General features: G+C 38.3%; 1 protein-coding gene across 5 annotated transcripts; it reads right to left on the bottom strand.

Moving 5' to 3' along the window:
* Positions 1-2201: 2201 nt before the first annotated feature.
* LOC130183514 (non-homologous end joining factor IFFO1-like) lies at positions 2202-22535 on the bottom strand. Of its 5 annotated transcripts, none has more exons than XM_056399042.1 (9): positions 21553-22535; positions 13364-13424; positions 10884-10979; positions 10458-10601; positions 10191-10378; positions 9982-10096; positions 8767-8868; positions 8493-8623; positions 2202-6099 (listed from the first exon to the last, which is right to left on the bottom strand). In XM_056399042.1, exons 1-9 carry the CDS (start codon positions 22533-22535, stop codon positions 5946-5948), a joined length of 1974 nt encoding a protein of 657 aa, XP_056255017.1. In that variant the 3' UTR covers positions 2202-5945. The 5 variants fall into 5 exon arrangements, with proteins under 5 accessions (XP_056255017.1, XP_056255020.1, XP_056255019.1 ...); XM_056399045.1 differs by having other exon boundaries at positions 9982-10093; XM_056399044.1 differs by having other exon boundaries at positions 10191-10375.
* Positions 22536-23260: the final 725 nt, after the last annotated feature.

Below are 23260 nucleotides of genomic sequence, written 5' to 3'. Positions count from 1 at the left end.
GTAGGGTATAAAAATATCATAGCATAGTGAGGTATAAAAAGGTCATAGTATAGTAAGGTATAAAAATGTCATAGTATAGTAAGGTATAAAAATGTCATAGTATAGTAAGGGAAAAAAATGTCATAGTATAGTAAGGCATAAAAATATCATAGTATAGTAAGGCATAATAATGTCATAAAAACGTCATAGTATAGTAAGGCATAAAAATGTCACAGTATAGTAAGGTATAAAAATGTCATAGTATAGTAGGGCATAATAATGTCATAAAAATGTCATAGTATAGTAGGGTATAAAAATATCATAGCATAGTGAGGTATAAAAACGTCATAGTATAGTAAGGCATAAAAATGTCATAGTATAGTAAGGTATAAAAATGTCATAGTATAGTAAGGGAAAAAAATGTCATAGTATAGTAACGCATAATAATGTCATAAAAATTCCATAGTATAGTAAGACATAATGTCATAGTAAGGTATAAAAGTGTCATAAAAATGTCATAGTATAGTAAGACATAATGTCATAGTAAGGCATAAAAATATCATAGTATAGTAGGGCATAATAATGTCATGAAAATGTCATTAGTAACGTCATAGTATAGTAAGGTATAAAAATGTCATAGTATAGTAAGGGAAAAAAATGTCATAGTATAGTAAGGCATAAAAATATCATAGTATAGTAAGGCATAATAATGTCATAAAAACGTCATATTATAGTAAGGCATAAAAATGTCACAGTATAGTAGGGTATAAAAATATCATAGCATAGTGAGGTATAAAAACGTCATAGTATAGTAAGGCATAAAAATGTCATAGTATAGTAAGGGAAAAAAATGTCATAAAAATGTCATAGTATAGTAAGGTATAAAAAATGTCATAGTATAGTAAGACATAATGTCATAGTAAGGCATAAAAATATCATAGTATAGTAGGGCATAATAATGTCATGAAAATGTCATAGTATAGAAAGGCATAATAATGTCATAAAAATGTCATAGTATAGTAAGGTATAAAAATATCATTGTATAGTAAGGCATAAAAATATCATTGTATAGTAAGTCATACTAATGTCATAAAAATGTCCTAGTATAGTAAGGTATAAAAATGTCCTAGTATAGTAAGGTATAAAAATGTCCTAGTATAGTAAGGTATAAAAATGTCATAAAAATGTCATAGTATAGTAAGGTATAAAAATGTCATAGTAAGGCATAAAAATGTCATAGTATAGTAAGGAATAAAAATGTCATAGTATAGTAAGGCATAACAATGTCATAAAAACGTCATAATATAGTAAGGCATAAAAATGTCATAAAAATGTCAGTATAGTAAGGCATAAAAATGTCATAGTATAGTAAGGTATAATAATGTCATAAAAATGTCATCCTATAGTAAGGCATAATAATGTCATAAAAATGTCATAGTATAGTAAGGTATAAATATGTCATAAAAATGTAATACTATAGTAAGGCATAAAAATGTCATAGGAAAGTAAGGTATTAAAATGTCATAGTATAGTAAGGTATAAAAATGTCATAAAAATGTCATAATATAGTAAGGCATAAAAATGTCAAAAAAATGTTATAGTATAGTAAGGCATAAAATTGTCAAACATTTCATAGTATAGTAAGGTATAAAAATGTTATAGTATAGTAAGGCATAATAATGTCATGAAAATATCATGGTATAGTAAGGTATAATAAGTTCATAAAAATGTAATACTATAGTAGGGCATAAAAATGTCGTGGTATAGTATGGTATAAAAATGTCATAAAAATAGTAAGGCATAAAAATGTCATAAACACTTCATAGTATACTAAGGTATAAAAATGTCATAGTATAGAAAGGCATAAAAATGTCATAAAAATGTCATACAATAGTAAGGTATAAAAGTGTCATAGTATAATAAGGCATAGAAATGTTATAGTAAGGCATAAAAATTTCACGGTATAGTAAGGTATAAAAGTGTCATAGTATTGTAAGGTATAAAAATTTCATAAAAATGTAATATTATAGTAAGGCATGAAAGTGTCATAAAAATGTCACACATAAGTTTATAATACCTTTATAATGCTGTCAAATGTAGTGCAGTAAAATGTAGTAGAATATTAGTGTAAAGTTGTTGGTCAAGTGGAAACAGTTAAAATGTTCTAACACAGAACTTGAATAAATGTACTGAATTTGTAAACAACAAACTGACACAACACACTCTTTCAATGTAATTTATTCAGTGCAGCTTTTCATTTAGCTTCATTAAACTGATCAAACATATAGCTCAGCACAGTGACAGGAGAAAAAACATGTTAAAGACCTCATGAAAACAAATACAAGCATTGACTTATTTTACCTGTGAAGTGATGGAGGATATGACCAGCCACACAGAGAACACGGAAACAGCATTTCTCAACAATCTTATTGTATTTCATTCATGCAATTAGTTATGAAGAAAATGGGGTTTTAGTGCCTTGCTCAGGGACATGCTGACAGACTGAACCTGTCTCAGAGTTAAAGAGTATCAGTTGATTTATTTTGCTCCTTTTGTTCACTTTGTGTATCTTCTCCTGTTTAATCACTTCATGAGGTCTTTAAGTCTTTTCTTCCTTTCAAACTTTGTTTTCTGCTCTCTCCACAGATGCTATTTACATTCTGATAATATAGATCTCAACAGTTCAGTTAAAGCAGCATCTGTACAGTTTGATGAGGTGAGCGATGTTTGTCTATTTTTGCTTTAAAGTATATTGTACACTTGCAGTTGCTTCGATTCTCTTTGACATAAAAGGAACAATATGACTTTTTAAATTTTAGTCCTTTACTTTTCTTCACAGGGAACTGAGCTGGAGAAAGTCTAAAATAAGAGCAGAGTATGTGGAAAGAAGCAATTTCATTTTTATTTTTTTTTGTCGTCTTTATTCGATTAGGAATTAGCTCAGAAAAGAAAGCTCCAGGACTAAAACTGAAAGTGTTCCTTTAATGGATCTGTGTCTTCTGTGGTGAACATGGCAGGTTACTGGATAAGCAGACATTCATTAATGAGAGATGTGATGATGATTGAAGTGGTGAACTGTAAAACATTCACTGAGCATGTCAACAAAGACACAAAAACTGGCACCAACATATTTAAAACCATGATTTTTTTTAAGGTTTTTTGAGTGTTTCTGTCCGTCCGCCCCCCCACCCCCCAACCCAATCCCCCCCACCTCCCAGATATTATATATACAAGTCCTCGCACATGAAATTAAGAAAAGTAAATTCACTTCAACTTTAATCATTTCTGGAGGAGTATTTGCTCCAAAACGACTGAAGAAACCCCCTTTTAAACTATTCTAATGCCAGTTCTACTGCTACGACATTACTAATAGTTCAATCAACAGCTAAAATAGCATGTTATAAATAAAATGTTAAATCTGACAAGCCTGAGCTTAATTTACATCGTAAGAACATGACACTTACAGCATTATTAGTTCACAGCCTTATTATATACATTACATACAGTATTCAGCATTTACAAACTGTACATTTGAGGACAAAGATTTCTTAAAATAGCTTTTCACTTTTCTTGAAGACAAAAATAAGCTCTTAAATTTATGTCTCAAAATCACAGACAAGTCCCTTCCAACAAATCTGTCACATTTTACACTATTTTTCTTACAGAATTGGATGAACTGGGTTGTATGGGATTTTGAGGGTAATCGATAAATTGATAGGAAACCCTCACATGGAGGTTTGGCTTTTATTGATGGCCAAAACTAAAAAATGTGACACCTTCTCTAAGTTTAGCTCAGCTTTGACATGGATTCTTCAAGTTTACTGAACTACTAATATATATATATAAAAAAAAACAGCTAACTAAAATTACATGTCTTCACTTTTGTTTAGTGGTTTTGATCTGTCTTCCACACAGGTCAGACTGTTTGTTATAGACTGTATTTACAAGCCAAACAAAAACAGCATGTGGTACAGATCTGAGGTAACATTGACTTTCTGTTAACCCCTCTCCCTGTCACATGTAAAATTATTTGTGGACATTCTAAGGGTTAGATAGAAAAAAATGTGATCTCTTTAGTTTATTAATATATACAATATATTATATGGACAGTGTGGTCAGGGTTTTAGAAATTTTCCCACAGTGCGACTTCACCTCTGTAAGAAATCTTTGGCTAAACTCAAAATAAATCTACTAAATCTACTAAACTATTATTATATTATTCATTGAATGTTTTCTATGACACGTGTCTCTGTACATGATGGTTTATATGCTGTTTTAATGCTGTATGAAAGAATTTTCTATATCACTAGGAAAATCATTTTTGTGGAGAAATATTTAATTTAATTAGTAGTAAAATTATTTATTATTGTTTAACCTAAAAAAAAGAGTCATATTTAAGGATTTTGATTTAAAAAAAAAAATTAGAATTCACCTTCAAAAGATATACGTAATTCTCTGTAATTGTAGAACGTAAAGTCACATTCAGGTCATCGAAATCCCAAATTTCCACAAACTGAGAACGTGACTCCATTGTTGTTGTTGTTTCCTGGTTGGGGTTATAGTCCTGGGTGGGGTTTGGTGGTTCAGATTCAGAAATTAGTTAATAAAAGTTACCAAAAATCAACTTTTAAAATATTCTTTAAATTAATTTTTGTTGATAAAATTTTTTTTTACAATTTTTGTACTGTGACATTAAATAGAAAATAGGTGGATTACACCCTCCGGATATTTATCCAAATAAAAAAAATTACTTATCATTAAGCTCAATTTTAATTTTAATGCCAGTTGTCTTTTTATCAGAGAAGGTGTCATATTTCATGAGTATTGCATATCTATTTAAGGCAAGCTGGGCTTCGATAAGTGGAGATTTCTTTGCAAAATTAACTTTTAACCTTACTTGGCCTGTACAGACCCGGAAAATGTGGGATAAAGCTTCTACTATACCTGCAACATGTTAAAGCTGCTACACATGACAGGAGCAGAAATAAGAAAAAAAATACAGAATAAAAACAAACATTTCATTACAATAAGTAGAAATAAATGATGAAAACGGTTCATATAACAGCTCTTAACTCTTATAATGAACATTTTCTCATGTGCAAACTATTTCTTTGTGCGCTGCCTCCTCTCTGTGCTCTCACTTTAAAGGCATTATTACAGAAACTGTGCAAATTATTGGCTCCTGCACTAAAGAGCAAGATCAGTGTGCAAACCTAAAGAAAATAGGTCCTGTTTATCCATGGGCAGGAAAACAGAAGCAGAATCAGTGAATATTTCTCTCTTTTGTTTTCTAAGCCTTGTAAGCAAATTACTTTTGTGTAGGAACGTTGGTGTAAGTTTCCTGCCTCCTGAAACAGACACACATCCACCTTTTTTTTTAATCTAAATCTTCTGCTGTCATGCCAACTGAGTTTGTGACCAGGAAAATTTACCAATATCAGATAAATTGGTCTCAGAGAAGCTTAAAGATCAAGGAAAGACCTTTTACATCTGCTGATTTTAAAAGAATTTCTACCTTAGGTCAACAAAACCATCCTGGACATGTTGCAGACACGTGGAGTTTTACAGTTTTACAACAACTTGTATTATTTTCCACAATTTCAGGCCCTGTCCACACATACATGGGTGTCTTTAAAACGTAGCTTTTTCTATGCGTTTGGCCTTTCATCGACATGCAAACTCCAGCCAGAGTGAAAACGTTCAAAACCTCTGAGTTGTTGGCTTGTAACATCAGTGTTGTTTTCATACTGAAACTGGTGATACCTTTTTTTTTTTCAGGCTTCTGATTGTCCAACATGGCATTATAGTTAGGGTTATATCGCCGCCTGTTGGTTTGGCATGCTCTCAACTGAAGATTTTTTTTCTTTTTTAAAGACCGGAGAAGTACCTGTGTACGTGTGGACCAGGCCTCAGGCTCACAAAGGGCACTAGATGAAGAGAAGTTATTTCAGAGTACCAGCTGTGTGTTAGGGTTTCCTCCAGGTCAGAGGAGGGATGGTGGTGTTGGCGTCGCAGTAAGAATCGCTGCTCTCAGGGTCGGCAGGTAGAGCCGGCTTCTTCCTCTCTTCCTTCTCGCTGTCTGTGTCGTCCAGCGTCAGTGTGTTGAGAGAGGTGGACTTCCTGTGAGCAGAGAGAAGAAGAGGGAGATTAATGTATCTATAACCTTTGCTGCTGCCTATCTTTCCATTCGAGTCACAGAGCTAAGCTTCAGTTTTTCTGAAAGGTAAACCTCTGGTGATCTTTGTAAAATGCATTTAACTCTTGGTTAAATCATCTCATGACAAGGTCCTTTCCGTTGCTGTTCTGGACCTTTCGATCTTATCACAGTATCTTCCTCAGCAGATGCCTGAATGTTGTGTTGTTTCCATGGTCAGCAATTAACTATAAAAACTTTTTGTCCATATTGGAAACTGATTTAAAATGCCCATATTAATAATAATTTGAACAGCTACACTTGACGGCATGTGCTGAAATTGTTCTGCTGCTTTTTCAAACTCACGTGTGGATCTTAACATCCTGTAGGAGGTATTTTAAAAACCCTACCACACTCTCACCATCTGCATTACAAGAAGTGTCAAAGATTTTTATATTGTTTACCACATTGTAGCTGTACTTCCTAATCCACACAAAGACAGTAGCTGGAAATTACTTATCAGTTAAATCTATAATGATGCATTGTTACGTTCCATTATTGAATACAGTACTTTCTCGTGTTTGGAATAGGAACTACAGAAACAGAAATCTTAGTTGTGCAGTGGACAGAATAATGTTTAATCCAGATGGTCAGAGGAGTCTGTCTTAAAAGGAGTGGTAACCTTTGCTCCACATCCTTTCCAGCTTCTCAAAAATCAACACAGGATTTTCTTTGAGAAAAACTGAGGCTCAGCTCTGTGACTAAATGTGACTGTAATAATACATGAGGAAGAAAGAGTGAGCTTTTACTCCACTGTACAGTACTGGCCTCCCTCTCTCTCTGCTCACTCATGTTTGTAGCTGTGGCGTGCTGACTAGTTGTTGTTTGATATCTCCAGGGTCAGACTGGAGACAGATGGTGGAAGGAGATTTTCTGACTGTGCTCCAAAACTCTGGAAGAACCTTCTGCTGGAAATCAGGTGAGAAACCTGTGTCCTCTTTTTCTAATTGGCTTCTAAAGGATTTGCTCATATTTTCTCAAGTCTATTTTGATAAATAGTCATGTGTCATATGTGCAACCAGTGATACCTAACTAATAGTAACTCCAACAGTCCTGTAATAAATCCTCCGTGTTTTCAACTGTATGATTCATCTGGACGATGTACAGTCTGTGGTGCTGATGTGTTGAACTGTGTTAGAGGTGATTCTATTATTAACCTGCCATCCTCATTGATATAAACTGGATGGACAAAATAATAGAATCACTTGTCAGTATAGTTCAACAGCACCACGAACAGCAGCCTCCAAAATCATCACACAGCTGAATCATCGCCTCTCTACAACAGCTTCAACACAAAGTGAACATTATAACCTTCATGAAGGGGGATTACATGCAGACTCACTGTTTTACACTACATTACATTTAGTTAGGTAGATCTAATAAACTGGCAACTGAGTGTACATTAAGAGAGCTATTGGTCGCTGTAATCCTTCCTCCTGTCCACAATGACCCTGTAGTGAATCCTTTACAGCTGTAAAAGACAATCCACAAGCCTCATTCTAAAGTTAATTCAAAGCTAAGATGAAGCTTCTTCTTTTGAAGTATGAAATTCCCTCTTCATGTGTCCCTGGTGAGTTTCCTCACTGAGTCACAGAGAAGGGATATGTCCTAGTAGTTGCTGGTGTTGTGTCAAAATCTGTTTCCCTTGTTAATGTGTGGTTCCCTTTAACATATCCTGACCCCAGCCACAAGGGGGAGCACAACTAGAAATACTATGACATGGGAAGAGACATCAAAGACTACTGAAGCCACATTATAGATTTGGGTCCAACTTGACATTTTGTGCAGAAAGAGCTGAGAAAGTTGTTCATTTAGTCGTGGTCATGATCACAGCAACTAATCTCTCTTTCAGCATACATATGACATTTCACTGTTGTAGTCCATCCTTTGACTTCATTCTGAGCTTCTGAGACTCCACATCTGATATTTAGTCGGCCCTGTTAATATCAGGGGTAGAGGGAGACTAAGAACCTGTCAGTGTAATGACATACAGTTCATCAGAAACACAAACTGTAGCTGCCAAAATGACCAGAAACTGGAACCAACACTTCTCTAAGACAGTTTTAACAAAAACTGAACATTAAAACCTTCATGAAGATAGATGCTAGTGAAGGGCTGTTGTATTAGACTGCATTCGTTTTAGCTAGATGTACCTAATAAAAAAGTAACACAGCACCAACTATTGGCCACAATCTACCTCATTCAAACCTTGAGTCCTTCCAGTTTGTGGTCATTTCCACACTTCCAGCAAGAACAAAGCAGTGTTGTTCATCGTGTGTGTGTGTGTGTGTGTGTGTGTGTGTGTGTGTGCGTGTGTTACCTGTCTTTGCTCTGTGTGATGAGTCTCCTGCAGGTCTCCATCTGGACATCCAGCCCTCTCTTCATTGAACACATCTCCATGTACTCATGCAGGTGACGGTTCATGTCACTCTTTGCTGTGGCCAGTTCCAACTGAAGGAAAACACAAATCCATCAACACTGATATTATCACTATTAATACACTAAAAGCTATAACTACTTCAACTATATACATCTCGTATCAGTGTGACTGTCAACATATTTGTCCTCATAACATAATAAATCCAGTGCCTCACCTCTATCTGATCGATGGTGTCCTGGTATTCCTTCTCTCTGGATTTGAACAGCGACTCTGTGTCTTTAATCACTTTCTCGATGGACTCCTCCTGTTGCTGCAGCTGGAAACAGTCAGTGTGTGTGAGGGGTAAAAAAAGGAAAGATAATAAAACACTTTGAATTCACACTAACATAACTGACTTGTCAATCATTAACATAAAAATATAAACCAAAGCATGTGTAGGAGTGGGCTTAATACAGCCCCGATAACACGCAAACAAACTTAAATATCAATAATTGTTACAGCTGCAACCAATGATTATTTCCATAATCTATTAATTGGAAAAATTATTTAGCACTTTGGTCTTTAAATGTCAGAAAACAGTGGAAAAATGTCCATCACAGTTTCCGACAGTGACATTTTAAATCACTTGTTTGTTGTTTCGTTCAACCAAAACCCCAAAATTTTGCTGTAAATTGATGTAAGAAGATGCAACCAGTAAATATTTGGTGGTTTTCTTTGATTAATGACTTAATTAAATTATCAAAATTCATTCACAATATAAAATCGATTTATCTTTTTGGCACTAATAATAATAATGTTAACGATACAATTATTTAAGTTGAATACACACAAGGAGAGCAATTAAAAAAAAGGATTTAGGGACGTACATGTCAGTCAAGCTAAGTCTGTTGTTTAAAAAAAATCAGCCAGAACCAGTGAAGACACTTGAATCTTTAATCTGTTGTTTCCCTGCAGCGTTTCTCCGCTCCTCATTTATCTGGTCATTAGCTTCTTCGTCTTATCTGGTTAAAAACAGCTTACAGGTTACTAGGATAAACTGGAGCCGTCCGCGGCATCAGACTCAACTCAACAACAAAAGCAACCTGCTGTTGACTGTTTTAACAGACTAAAAACAGTTCATCCACCATCAGGTCAGCCAAGTGGGACGAAGTAAAACTACCCCTCACGGGAAACACTAGTGGTTTCTCTGACGGCGGGAAAATAGATCTGCATAGAACTGAATAAGGAACACTGCAAATTGCAGACAGACTATTTGATGGCATGTTTCATTCAATAATTATTAATTGCAGCCCAACCATGTAGCCATGTAACTCTAAAAGTTTTTGCTCTTTATAAGAGGATTAAATCTTCTTCATTAAATCTTTCAGCTTTCCTTTTAGCTATGTTTGTGAGAATGTGTGTAAGTGTGTGTGTGTGTAAGTGTGTGTACCTCTCCCTGTGTTTCTCCCAGTGAGTATCCAGAAAAATCTTCCCACAGCAAGAGAGTTTCTTCAGTTTCCTCCCAGGCCAGACTGTCACAGTCATCCTCAAACTCACACTCCCTTCTTGACAACACACACACGCACACATTTTAGATGTATCAACAACACAGTGTTTTAGTGTTTGTATTTTGATCATCTTTGGCTGAAAATGACTTACAGCTGATTCAGCATCTTCTGCATCTGCTCGTTAATCTGATTGGCCGATGTGCTACACGACTCCTCGTCTTTACCCCCGCCTCCCTCGCTCTCAGACATGCTCAGTTCATCTCCGTCCCCGCCCTTTGCTGACTGGCCACTATGTTTCCTGGCCCGGCGGTTCAGAGTGGAGGGGGGCGTGGCCACCTGCTGGAGGAGGGAGATGTGAGAACGGAGACAGTTTTATTTATAAAATGAAAGATGATTTTTTTCATCATCACAGACGAACCTGGAACATGTTCATCATGTCCTCGCAGTTCCTCTGCTGGGCCACATCACAGAGGCGGGCGGTGATGTCGATGCGGCGGCAGATGTCCATGTCCACTTTCATGGCCTTTTCCTGGATCTTACTGTCCAGATCTGACAGGTTCTGCTGGAGGGACAACATCCCTCTACTTTAATGTGATTACAATAATCTGAAATAACCTCACCTTTGTGAGGTTGTCAGGGTGCAAACTATTCTGTGGTAACAGGAAACCATAGATAAAAAGCTTTTTTTCAGCTTGTGAAATCTTTCATTTAAATGACTGAAAACATAAATATTTAAATATTCAGGTTTAAATTTATGAAATCCTTAATGAGTAAACTAAAGATATTCTGGAGCCATTTCTAAACCTTCCTGTCAGTTTCAAACCTTTTTCATTCTTGGACTTACGTTGCTGACGAGACCTTTGAAGAGAACGAGCTCGGCCTTCAGCTGCTTCACCCGAAGAGCCAACTCGTCCTGACACACCTCACTCTCCTGCAGGTCCTACAAACAGATAACATTGGTGTTTGTGATAATAAATATTACAGTTGTCTGCACATGAATGTAACTGTGCTGTCAGTTTTACCATCAGAAGGTTCATGGATTAATCTCAGTCTCCTGACAATATTTTCTGCTTTACCTATCACGAACAATCAAAATACAAATATGAATACTTTGAGTTTGGTAAAGATGTTTAGGACTTCACCTCAAGGCGGGTAGAGATTTAACATTTGCTGAAGAATGGTTATATATCTTATTATATTTTGTATATAGCAATGTAAAACCTGGAAACAATTTTCTTTTCAAGCTGGTATGCAGAGCAAATGTCATTTCTTTAAATAAAGAGGATGTGGCTACCATTCAAAAGCAATTTCTACATGGCAATGCTGAAGCAAAATTTTCTGATATTATGAGATCATTTGAGTCATATACTTGTGACTGCTCTTTAAAAAACATGGTTGACAATTTCCAGAAAACCTTGCCATCTGTTCTGAACACTGTTGGTCCACTAAAGGTTAAGAAGGGGACGAGTGACAGAATCTCCCCATGGTTAAACAGTAACAGTGTTAATGAGATCAAGAGAACCTGTCGGGCAGCTGAAAGAAAATGGAGGAAAACTAGACTCACAGTTCACTGTAATATATATATAGGAAGAATGCCAGGCAAGAAAAAATTACTTTTCCAAGATTATTACAGAGAACGCTGGAAACTTTAGAATATTTTTCTCCACTATTGACCAGCTAGTCAACACTGCCCCCACCCCCCTGCAGTTCTCTGCATCAAAATATGAAGAACTGGCCTTTTTTTTCCTTCAATAACAAAATTGCTTCAATCAGAGCCAGTATTACTGCTGATGTTAACACAGATGATCTCAGCAAACCCTGTAAAAAAAATGTTAGCATGGGAAAAATCACCTGTATTACTTTATCTGAGCGTTCAGGGACTGTCATTGAGTGTAACTCCTCCATCTCACGTATTGACCCTGTACCAACAGCATTTTGTTAAACCAGTGTTCAACAGTTTTTTGAGTCATGTACTGAACATTATTAATATATCTCTTCAAACTGGTATCGTTCTAGATGCCTTCAAAACAGCTGTTGTAAAACCTTTACTAAAAAGAAAACCCAACCTGGACAGTAATGTTCTGAGCAGCTAGTCTGATATCAAACCTTCCATTCATTAGTAATAAGATACTTGAAAAGATAGTTTCAGTGCAGATTAACTCAGAGAACAGAGAACACTGAAACTGCTCTGACTAAAATAATCAGTGACCTCAGACTAAACTCTGATGGAAATAGGGTCTCAGTTCTTGTTCTTAGACCTGAGCGCAGTGTTTGATACGATTGACCATAATATCTTATTCAATCGTCTTGAAAAGTTGGTCGTTCTGTGTGACTCTGTGTTAAACTGGTTCAAAACATCACAGGGAGAAAGTTTTACGTCAGTCTTGGAGATCATGTGTCTGAGAAACACGACATCTGCTGTGGGGTTGCTGGGTGGAGCTGCCTTGGCCCATTATTATTCTCACTGTACATGCTGCCACTTGGTGACTACACCATAGAGCACAATGTATGTTTCCATAGTTACGTAGATGACACACAACTGTACATCTGTTTGAATCTGAGGTTACAAGTCTTCGGCTTTATCTTGGATTCAGATCTAAGCTTCAAGTCCCACCTTAGTAACATAGCTAAAGATTGGTCAACGACGCTGAAGGTTTATTCATGCTTTCATTTCAAGCTGACTTGATTACTGCAATCCACTTTTTACTGGACTCCTGAAAAAAAACACTGTGAGACTTCAGCTCATTCAAAACTCTTCAGCTCGGCTGTGATTCAGAACCAAGAGGAGAGAGCACATCAGTCGAGTTTTAGCTGCTCTGCAATGGCTTCCTGTTAGAAACCTGTTAGATATCAGAAAGGCCAGCTCACCAAGTATTTTTAAAAGAAAGCTCAAAACTTATTTCTTCACTTTAGCCTTTAACTAGCTCTGAAATTTTGCATCACATTTATGCACTGCTCAGAATTTTTAAATGTCTTCTGATTTACTGATTTATTATCGTATCTCATTTAGATCAATGTTTATGTTCATTATATGTATTTTCTTTTCATTTGAAGCACTTACTATATATCATTTCTTTGTTGTAAAGCCCTTTGTGCTACATTTCTTGTATGAAAGGTGCTACACAAATAAAGTTTATTATTATTATTATCATCATTGCTACATTCTCCACATTATTTGTTGTGTTGAAGGGAAAAGAAGACAGGGAGGAACTAGATGTAGGTGGGAAAAGCTGATTAAAATACTGTTTTAGTCTGTTCACTGACCACTTAAACCAAGGTAAGATCACCTATGTGCACTCTATATGTAGGTTGTAGTAATATTACCTCCTCCAGTTCTGCCACCTTCTCCTGCAGGTCCACTCTGGCTGTGTACTCCTCCTCCCACCTAGAAACACACAAAAATGAAAAATATTGATGAAATATTCATCAGGTTTGGGGCAGAACATCTGTTTGTAATCTTGTAGAGCTACACAAAGATTTCCCATGTGTTTTACATTTATTAAATCAAGGAAAGGTTTGTCACATTCATTCATAAACACACAGATATTTCAATTAACACCTCAGTCTTCTATTCGTGAAAGACGTGACACTGATTGAAGCTGCAACTATAATTTGGCTCATAGACAATGACGACTGAACCTCTTGCATCACATGAACATGACTTCATCTTCAGATGGGTGAGGAGACGGGTGAAGAGTTTCAGCCTGTGATTGGTGCAGCTGCATGACCTTCCTCTCTGCAGCTTTAAGACAGGACCCACCACGGTTACCTGACTGACCTACACTGTGCAGCATCAAGGCTCCTCCCACCATCACCAGTATTACTCAGCATGAGTTACATAAGGAGACCATGCAGCGTGCATGTAGAGCATGTGCAGCACGAACACCACGCAGCAGCACCCAGTCGGTCACTATGGAGAAGACATAAATAAACAGAAGGAGTGGAGAGACAGAGAGACTGCAGGTCTACTTCAGGACTAGCAGTAACACAGAACTGCATCTTTTATCTGTGTTTTGGGATTTTCTCTTCATTGTGATGTGACACATCTAATCTGTAACACTTATATGAACTCAAAAATATTAAAAGGGCCAGTGAACTAAGAAATCTCCTTTTATTACAGTGACAACATCCTCAGACCCCACCACTGATGAGGATCTAAGAATGTCAGTTTTTGATCAACCAGCTGTTTAGTTTTCTGCTGCTTCACCTACATGTTTCAAATGGTTTTGAACAACTGCTGAATTTGGCTTTAGACTGAACTGATACATTTTCTTAAAACAGCACTCCACCAATTCACCAAAAAAGAGGGTGTGGCATAATGATTGACAGTTGGGCAAGGGTATGGGCAGGACCTCGATACTGCGGCTCCACCCCTTGATCACTACTGCGCAGACTTTGGCTCCAAATGATGTCACAAGCGCAAGATGGCAGCATCAGGATATTCCTACTTCATTTATGTACATTGGGAGGAAATTGAGATGTGTCAGCCATATTTATATACAGTCATTGGTTCGGTCAGAGATTGGGATGTGTCATGCTAGTGCCAGATGATGCGGCAGAGATGTGTGGGCTACAGATGTCTGGTAATCTCACTTCTTTCTAACATCATTTGATTTTTGTTCATTTTCAAACTTGTAGTCTTTGAACACAAGGCTTTATACAACTGTTTTCATCTGCAGGCGTAGGTCCCAGAGCCTGGAAACAGACTTTGTTGTGTAAAATTGGTGGCGTTCCCCTTTAAACACCATCATCGCATCCTCTCAGCTGTCCTGGCTTCCTCCCATTCTTGTATCTTTTTTGTCCTTCACACTAACACTACTCAGCTCAGCTGCTATAGCAGCTAAATTATGACATCCTGTCTCTGGTGAACGATCTCAGATTAAATTATCCTTCCTAATTTGGGAGATAAACTACAGGTCATGTGTTGGTTACGTACATTGAGTGAAACGTGACTCCATGCAGAGTTTTGCTGGTTATAGTGATTAGAAACCACCAGCTGTGTCGTAATTAGGAGTATTTAACTGAAAGTGGTGTAATTGCAGCTACAGTGTGAGCAGAGCCAGAGAGAAAGAGACACTCAGAGACAGATATCATAGCCAGAGAGAGAGGGGGTGTCACAGTGGGAGAGCTGATGTCCTTGTAGCTCTGATCGGTTTGTCAGTCTCAACACGTGGCTCTGCAGTGAGGCTGCTGGCTGTCATTGTGTTTGAGCAGCTGGTTTCTCTGTATAAGCGATGACGTCATAGCTGCTGGATGATGCGAACACTTATTAAAACGTAAAAGTGTCATAATATCTCTATAATAAGTAAATCACATTGTTACACACTGTGACCGTTTTATTTGGGAATTTTCCAGGCTGCTGCACAGCGCTCATGAGCCATGATGTCAGCAAATTAGGACATCATGGAGAGGATGATGTGAATTTTAACTGTCCACTGCAGACACAGCAAAGCACTTTGTTGTGGCAGCTGTTTGCCAATGACTATGTTCAGAGCCAGGAGATTTTGTCTCCTACCAACAATCAATGCTGATTTCCTTCATCTTTCCATAAACTAAACCAAGTGGTTTTAGTTGCTTAACCTTGATAAGACCTTAATCATAAGGGGTGTTGATCAGAGAAAAATTTATGGTAATGTGTCAATTTAATAATTCTTGCATTAAAAGGTGCAGTCTAACATTTTGGGAAAGGCTCATTGTCTCTCTGAGAGTTGATGAAAAGATTAATACCACTGGTGTCTAAGCTGCAGCCAGGCGCTTATCCTACCAAAAAGACTGAAATGAGCAGAAAACAGCTACCCTGACTGTCAAAAATACATTACAGCTCACTGATGAACACCTTTTCCCATTCATTCACAATAATGTAAATAACATAAGATGTAGTTTTACAGGGAGTTGTGTGCTATGGTTCCAGCCCAATTAAAACTGCAGCTGTAAATTAGCTAAGCTAAGCTAATAACCTCCTGGCAAACATGAGGGTGGTATCAATATTTTCATCTAACTCTTAGCAAGAAACTACGTCTTCTTTAATCATAAGGGTAGTGTATCATTAAATTATATGTTTCATTCATTTCATTTTTGGTGTGAGGGACTTTTTGGGTGAATTTAGTGTTTACTGTTTGAGTATGAATCCACCAAAAATAATCTAATAGAATACCTCTCAAAATACTTGAACACTTTGAAAAAGCAGCATCACACAAATAACAACTGTGACCAAAAACTAAAGGAGACCTGGACTATCCTTCACAGGCATGATCAACAGGCTAATAATAGCACTGCTAACAGGCAACGCGGGCAGCCTCTTTGTATCTATTTACAAGGTAACACTCTGGTTTTATCACTCTCACTCACACACACACACACACACACACACACACACACACACACTCACACTCACTCACTCACTCACTCACTCACTCACTCACTCACTCACTCACTCACTCACTCACTCACACACTCACACACACACACACACACACACACACACACACACACACACACACACACACACACACACACACACACACACACACACACACACACACACACCACAGGAGATGATACTAGAAAGCTGAGAGTTTACATTTGCCTGTTTCTCCATTAGTGGTGAATGAGCATTTAAAGACTTTAGAGACAAGCCAAGAGTATGTGTTTATCTGTAGTACCCGGCCAAAAGTATGTGGACATTTGCTCTGACCTCAATCCCATTCAACATCTTTGAGATGAAATGGAAGGCCGAGTGCGAGCCAGACCTCGTCACCCCACATCAGTGTTGGATGATGTTCTTGTGGCTGAACTGAACTGGAGCAGATCCCTTTAGCCAGTCAACACCTGATGGGAAACCTTCCCAGAAGCGCAGATGTTATTATAGCAGCAGATCAATGTTTGGCTGTCCACATACTTTTGACCATGCATGGCCAAACAAAGCCTCAATGAACTGAACTGAACTGAGAGCAGGAAAGAAAGAAATGCAAGGAGGGTTATTGCAGCTGTGTGGTTTGGGGGTGAAAATGATAATGATGATGTTAATGATGATGTCAGCGCCTGGCTGACGCTGCAGAGCGTCACATGGGATGGGGGTGGGGGAGTGGGGGGTGAGATGGATGAGGAGTCAGCAGCAAACAATTTAAGAGCAAGAAGGAGAGAGAAAGACAGAGAGAAGAAGAGAAAGACATTTTAGAGAAGAAAGAGGGAGAACATGACCGTATAGAAACAGAGAGAGAGAGAGATAATGAGACACAAGAGAAACACTGACAGAGACAGAGGGTAAAAGACAAAATGGAGAGGAGACAGAGGTAAAGATGGCAGACTGGGTGACATCACTGTTGGCGGTCACAGGCCAGTGCTGCATTGCAGGCACCGGGACAAAAGCTAGCAGGGAGGAGGAAGACAAGGAGGAGAGAAAGAAGGAGGGAGAAATGAGGGAAGGAGAGAGAGACAAAAAGAAGAGGACCAAGACAGAGGAAAGGAAGAAGAGGTGGATGGGGGACAGCAATGTGAGGGATATCATATAGGAGAAAACAACAGCTCATGTTGAACCTCTCCCCAGACAGTTCCTCCTCCCCTCAGACAAACACTTGCAGTCACAGCAAAATGAAAGCTGGACTCCTTTAACCTTACTGGAAATGTCTCTATTACAGAGCTGCAACATGAGAGGTCGTTTGTTCTGGGACATATTTTCCCCACTGTCAATATTCCTCAACATGAACACAGTGCCTCAAGCTACCACTGAGAACATTGAGGTGATGTTCTCAGTATGTATTTTTCTGTTTCTGTTTATTTCTCTTTTTTATTTGGAGGTTTTAGGAGGTTATAACTTACAAATAGAAACTGATGGGTATATCTAACAGAGTTTTTAGGTACAATGAGTTTAAATTTCACAAATTTTTGTTAGTAAGAAATATATAAAATTCAATTCAAATAATAATCATAAAAAAATGTTGGTTTCTGGTCAAAATGATCTAACAGTGGTGGTGGTAGGGGTTTTTCTGTATTACTAAAATGCTGGATATTGTCCTGCTGAGGATACCACATGTATGTTACATGGCTATCAGTTTAATTATTTTTAACTTTGTTCTTGAGAAATCCTGTTTTTTTCCCCAATCATTATAGTACAGTAGATGTTTCTATAATGAGCCTCAACTACCATTGCTCTGGAGAGAAGGTCAATCAAGTTTAAAACTCTTGAGTGTTAAACAGCTTGTACCTTTGACTTTTATCAAAGAACCTAATGTTTTCTAACACAGTTGCTCATCTTATGTACTGATGATTCAGTCAGGACATGGAAGAGTTGAATTGTATGGCATCAGTCACCTCACACTGACAGAAGACAAAAGAATGGGACATTTAGTTACGGAAGCCTGGACACCTCAAATCGAACTCCCACTCCCCTACAACAATCTGATGTTGTGAAATGAAAACTACAGCCATCAGTGTACAAAACACACACATCTGACTTGTCCAGGTGCAGATTTACTGCTTCCCAAGACTTACAGAATTTTCCCTTTAAATCTTTATTACATTTAGAAAAGAGTCCAAATCAGCTCTTATCAGGTGCAGAAGTTTAAGAAACAGAAAGGACAGTTTCCAAAGGGAACAATGCTGCGAGTTTTTGGAAAGTGAAATAAAAACTACAACACAGGTTTTTGAAGTGTCATCCCTCCTCACTTCAAATCAAACAAACAGTTCTCCTTGTGTGAATCATTCTGCCTCACGATTAAATCACATTAAGGAATCCACTCAAGATACTGTTTAACTCGAGAAATTACTCAAGTTCACTTTCATAGCTTTCAAACATGTAAAACTCGAATATAGTTTAGTGCAGCACTAAAATTTAAAGCAGTCTTTGAACAACATACAAGTCAGAGTGTGAGTTGTTGCTGTTCAGTAAAACATCCTGCTGCTTCTGAAATCGATGGGACTGAAGCTCTGTCTTGCAGTGTCGTCCTGCCTCAGCAGCTGAAGCACAAAGTGGTGAGGTCAGTGCTTTTTAGCAACACACAGCAGTGAAGGACTGTACGTTAATGTGTGTCAGAAAAACACAAAGAGGCTGCATGCTGTAGGACACTAAAGACTAAAAAGAGTTTAAAAATTGCCTCTTTTTCGACAGGTTTTACACTAACAGCACTTTTACACTATACCTCTGCACAAATAATTATATTCCTTGAGGCTAAATATTTTTGTTTCTTTTACATGCTGTTCCTTTTAACCTATCATGTAAGATCCTGCTGTTAAACAACAGTAAAATTAGAAGGTGAAGGCTCAAAGTGATTAAGGTCCTAAAATTACTTGACTGCTGGTGTAAGACTCTGCTCCTAATTTTCATTATCTATGAATTTGCTAATAATAATATTGCCAATAAAGTTATAGATAATAGTCAAAATGCTCTTTATAATTTCCAACAGCCAAAGGCTATATCTTTAAATGTCCTGTTTTATCCAAAACCCAAATATATTCACTTTTCTAGCATAAAATATTATATTTAAGAAGCTAAAATGATTATTTGATTATCAAAATAGTTGCTGATTAATTTTCTGCCAATCATTTAATCAACTAATGGAATAATTGTTATGTCTTTATAGGGGTTGATATAGCTGTAAGAGTGAAATGCTTAAATTTCATAACTGTCAAATATTAAATAAATTCCAGTATTTTACAGTAAGATGACTATTTAGCTTAAAAAATGAACAGAATCAAGAGTCCATAGTTTATGTCACTATAACAATACACACTATACACCCTGCAATTAAATTGAGAAACTGATAAATCGTGATGAGAACATGTCAAAGTGCTTCATCACACTGAAGCAAAAACACATGCACCTCCAGTTTTTTTTTTTTTAAATGATGCCTGAATCTTCTTCCTGCGAATATTGAAGACACTTATTGTGAGTCCCTTTGGACAAAAGTGTCTGATATATTAATGAAAAAGAAATCCTGTAAAGCAAATCTTGCAAAAAAAAAAACAGCCCTGCTCACTGATTTGCAATCATGTCCTCAACGACACAACGAAATGGGGGACAGAGACATTAAAGATTAAGGGAAAGCTTCTGCTGCATAAAATATACGACCAATTCCTTATGGGGTGACAGATTATTATCACCACATCATCCAACCCTTTGCAGTATCATGTTTCAGCTGCTTAGAGGGATCAATGAATAAAGCTTTCTGTGCCAAAATACACTGGGGAAAAGAAGCCAGCTTAGTACTTGAGAGGGACATTAGCTTGCTCAATAAAATACATTCATAGACATTATAAATGTATAATATTTTAGTTTTTTTTTTTTTACAGTAGTTTTTTTATATTATGCATCTGTTTTGTACTTTATTTTGCTGCTTTCTCTCTCATTTAAATTCCTGACATAGAATCAAAAACTTCTTATAATCTTATAGACTATCATTGTCTTCACCATAATTCATTATGTACTGACTTACAAAGTGCATTAACTTACCAGAATTATCATTTACATTATATTAAATAAATCAGCTGCACTGGTGTCTTGTTAGTTTCAGCGTCAGTAGAACTCAGACTGACTGGTGGTTTCATATCTCTCCCAGAAAAGGTGCTGAGCACATCCTTCATAGTGCATTTATCTTTTACAACCTCCCCTCTTAAGTCTGCACATCTCCAGTCTTTTCCCTTGGCACAACACATCATCCAGAAAATATTATGACCTTCAAACAGTGATCATCATAATGCAACCTGACACTTTGGTTTCTTGCTTTCTCCTGTGGAAAACTCCTCACATCTATTTGAAGCATCACAGACACACAGGTGACCAAGATGATGCATTTTACATACTGACTTTACATGTCAGCAGTCACTGCATAAAATCATGTTGCAGGTCAGGAGCTTCAGTTAATGTGGCCCCTTAATACCAATCGATAATGGTTTGAATGCCACAGCCTTTCTGAGTATTGTTGCTGACTATGTGCTACCCGTTATGGCCACAGTTTACCATCTTCTAATGGACATAAACATGACAGTGAGTTCAGTGAATTTCAGTGGCCTCCCTAGTCATCATATCTGAATCCAGTAGAACACCTTTGGGATGTGGTAGAACAGGAGATTGGCAGCATGAGTGTGCAGCTGACAAATCTGCAGAAATGATGTGATGCACTCATGTCAACATGGAGCAGAGTCTCAGAGGAAAGTTTCCAAAATCTTGTGGAATCCATGCCACAAGGGAGCTGACGCTATTTGGAGAACAAAATATTGTAAGGTCTCCCTAAAAAAACTGCTTGGTGAGTATATTACTGGGAAAAATATTCTTATTGTGAAATCACTTTCAGCCATATCACACAGTCCTGGGATATGACAAGAGAATGAAGCTCTGAACAGGTTTAATCTTTCCACCCTGGCAAACATACATCTCTGCAGAAAACACAAAATTCTCCTATAGCACAAAACATCAGCAACGTGAGTGCCAGAAGCATACATCATCCAGGACTGCAGCAATAAAAAATAAATCAAAACAATCTATAACCTGCTGATAAAAATGTTTAAACAGTTCTCACCTTCTCTTGTACTCGTCTCTTTCTCTCTTAACCTTGGCGAGCACGTTGTACAGGGCCCTGATCTCCGGTGTGATGGTGTCAATCTGGACCCCGACACCATCCGGGTGCGTCCAGGAGACACCAGGCCCCGTGACGCACGACTCCCTCCCGGTGCCAAACCTGCGAGTGTGGTTGAAAGACCAGATCGTCCCGGGGAGGAAACGTGGCGGAGGAGGGAGGGTGTTGTTGGTGTTAGTCCCGGTGTCAGCAGCGTATTTCTCATTGATGTTTGTGATGGTTTTGAACGGGTCGCTGGGACTCAGAGCCGGGCTGATGGAGAATCCGGACGTGGTGAGGTTGGAGTTTGAATCAGTGGAGACTGCGATGGGGTTGAAGTTGCTCCCCAGCAGGTATTTGTTGTCAAAGAGAGGAGGAGGGTTCAGGGTTGGAGACAGAAGGCCGCCCGGCAGGTAGGCCGAGTTGTTGGCATTGTGGAGCGGGATGAGGCCCGGTCTAGCTGGGATAGGCCCAATAAATCCAGTCTGGACCCCCATCTCTTTAGTCAGTGGCTTCTGGTGTCCATCTCCTCCGCTGTTATCCTCAAGAGCCTGCTGCAGCTGCTTCTCCAGCACCTTGTTCCTGCGCTCCAGCTCATGCACTTTAGCCAGAAAGCAGCGGAAGCGCAAGTTCAGGGTCTTCAGCACGCTGATGTTGGATCCCAGGTCGTTACGCAGCGCAGTGGCCGCTGGGGGCACGCGGTGCAGGGGGTTGCTCAGGTGCAAGTAGGCGAGGCCCGATGGTGGCAGAGTGCCCAGGTCCAGCCCGGAAAACCCATCAGGCCCAAACCCGGCGTGATCCCCGAGGAAGTAACCTGGCTCCGGGATGGCGGAGTCGTTCTGGCCTGTCATCTGGTGGTGGTGCTGCTGCGGTGCCAGAAAGCCGCTCTCCCCCAGGACCGGATTCATACTCGAGTAGGAAAATCTGAAGTGCTCGAAATCCGGCATGAACCCAGACTTCTATGGATTCAGCTCGGCAAGTAAGTCCGTGTAAAATCTGTTTACTGTAAGGAACCAGAATCAGGCCCAGCAGCCTCTTTCCAGTCCTCCTCCTGATTTCACCTTTACGCAGAGGAGCTGTGGGCGAACAGACAGATGATGCGGTTAAAAGGATGCTTTATGGGCCTAAAAATTACAAGACAATATTGCAGTAAACCCACTCTAGCCTCTAAAGTCGCATTTACATCCTTGGTCCCTGCAGCAAAATGAGATTACGGAGTTTACTTTTACGCAGGACTAATTTCTAGGCGACAGATCGCAGTAGCGACGGGCAGTCATAAAACTGTTTGTTCTTATCCTTTGAATAAAGCGCTAAGGAGATCATTAATGAAATGTAAGCAACGTACCTGGAGGAAACGTCAGAGGAGGAAACACTAAGTTTGGCACAAGAAATAGATATTGAGGTGAAATCAGTCTGTGCAGAGTCGAGCTGAGGTGCAGCAGAGCTCAGGAATAAACACAAGTGAATGACTGCGGCTGTAGGTTACCGTACTGACTGTGAAAGAGGAGCACCGGGCAGTTTACCTACCGTAACAACCGTAGTAGAGGGGCACGTGTCTGCGGGCGATTATTATGGGAACTTAAACCTTATTGTGTTTATCCTGTATACATAGCCAAATGTGTTTAATGCCCATTGTTAATGGGCTAACGTTAACTGTACTGTACTCATTATG

The sequence above is a fragment of the Seriola aureovittata genome, chromosome 16, assembly GCF_021018895.1.
Source record: "Seriola aureovittata isolate HTS-2021-v1 ecotype China chromosome 16, ASM2101889v1, whole genome shotgun sequence".
NCBI classification, from domain to species: domain Eukaryota; kingdom Metazoa; phylum Chordata; class Actinopteri; order Carangiformes; family Carangidae; genus Seriola; species Seriola aureovittata.
The sequence above is the reverse complement of the archived record's forward strand: the minus strand, read 5'-3'. Positions and strand labels throughout refer to the sequence as shown.

Coding starts and splice junctions, on each gene's coding strand:
- LOC130183514 (XM_056399042.1), bottom strand. CDS start 22,535: ATGCCGGATTTCGAGCACTTCAGATTTTCCTACTCGAGTATGAATCCG. Junction 10,980..13,363: donor AGGTGGCAGAACTGGAGGAG/GTAATATTACTA, acceptor ATCTGTTTGTAG/GACCTGCAGGAGAGTGAGGT. Junction 6,100..8,492: donor ATCACACAGAGCAAAGACAG/GTAACACACGCA, acceptor CTCTGCTCACAG/GAAGTCCACCTCTCTCAACA.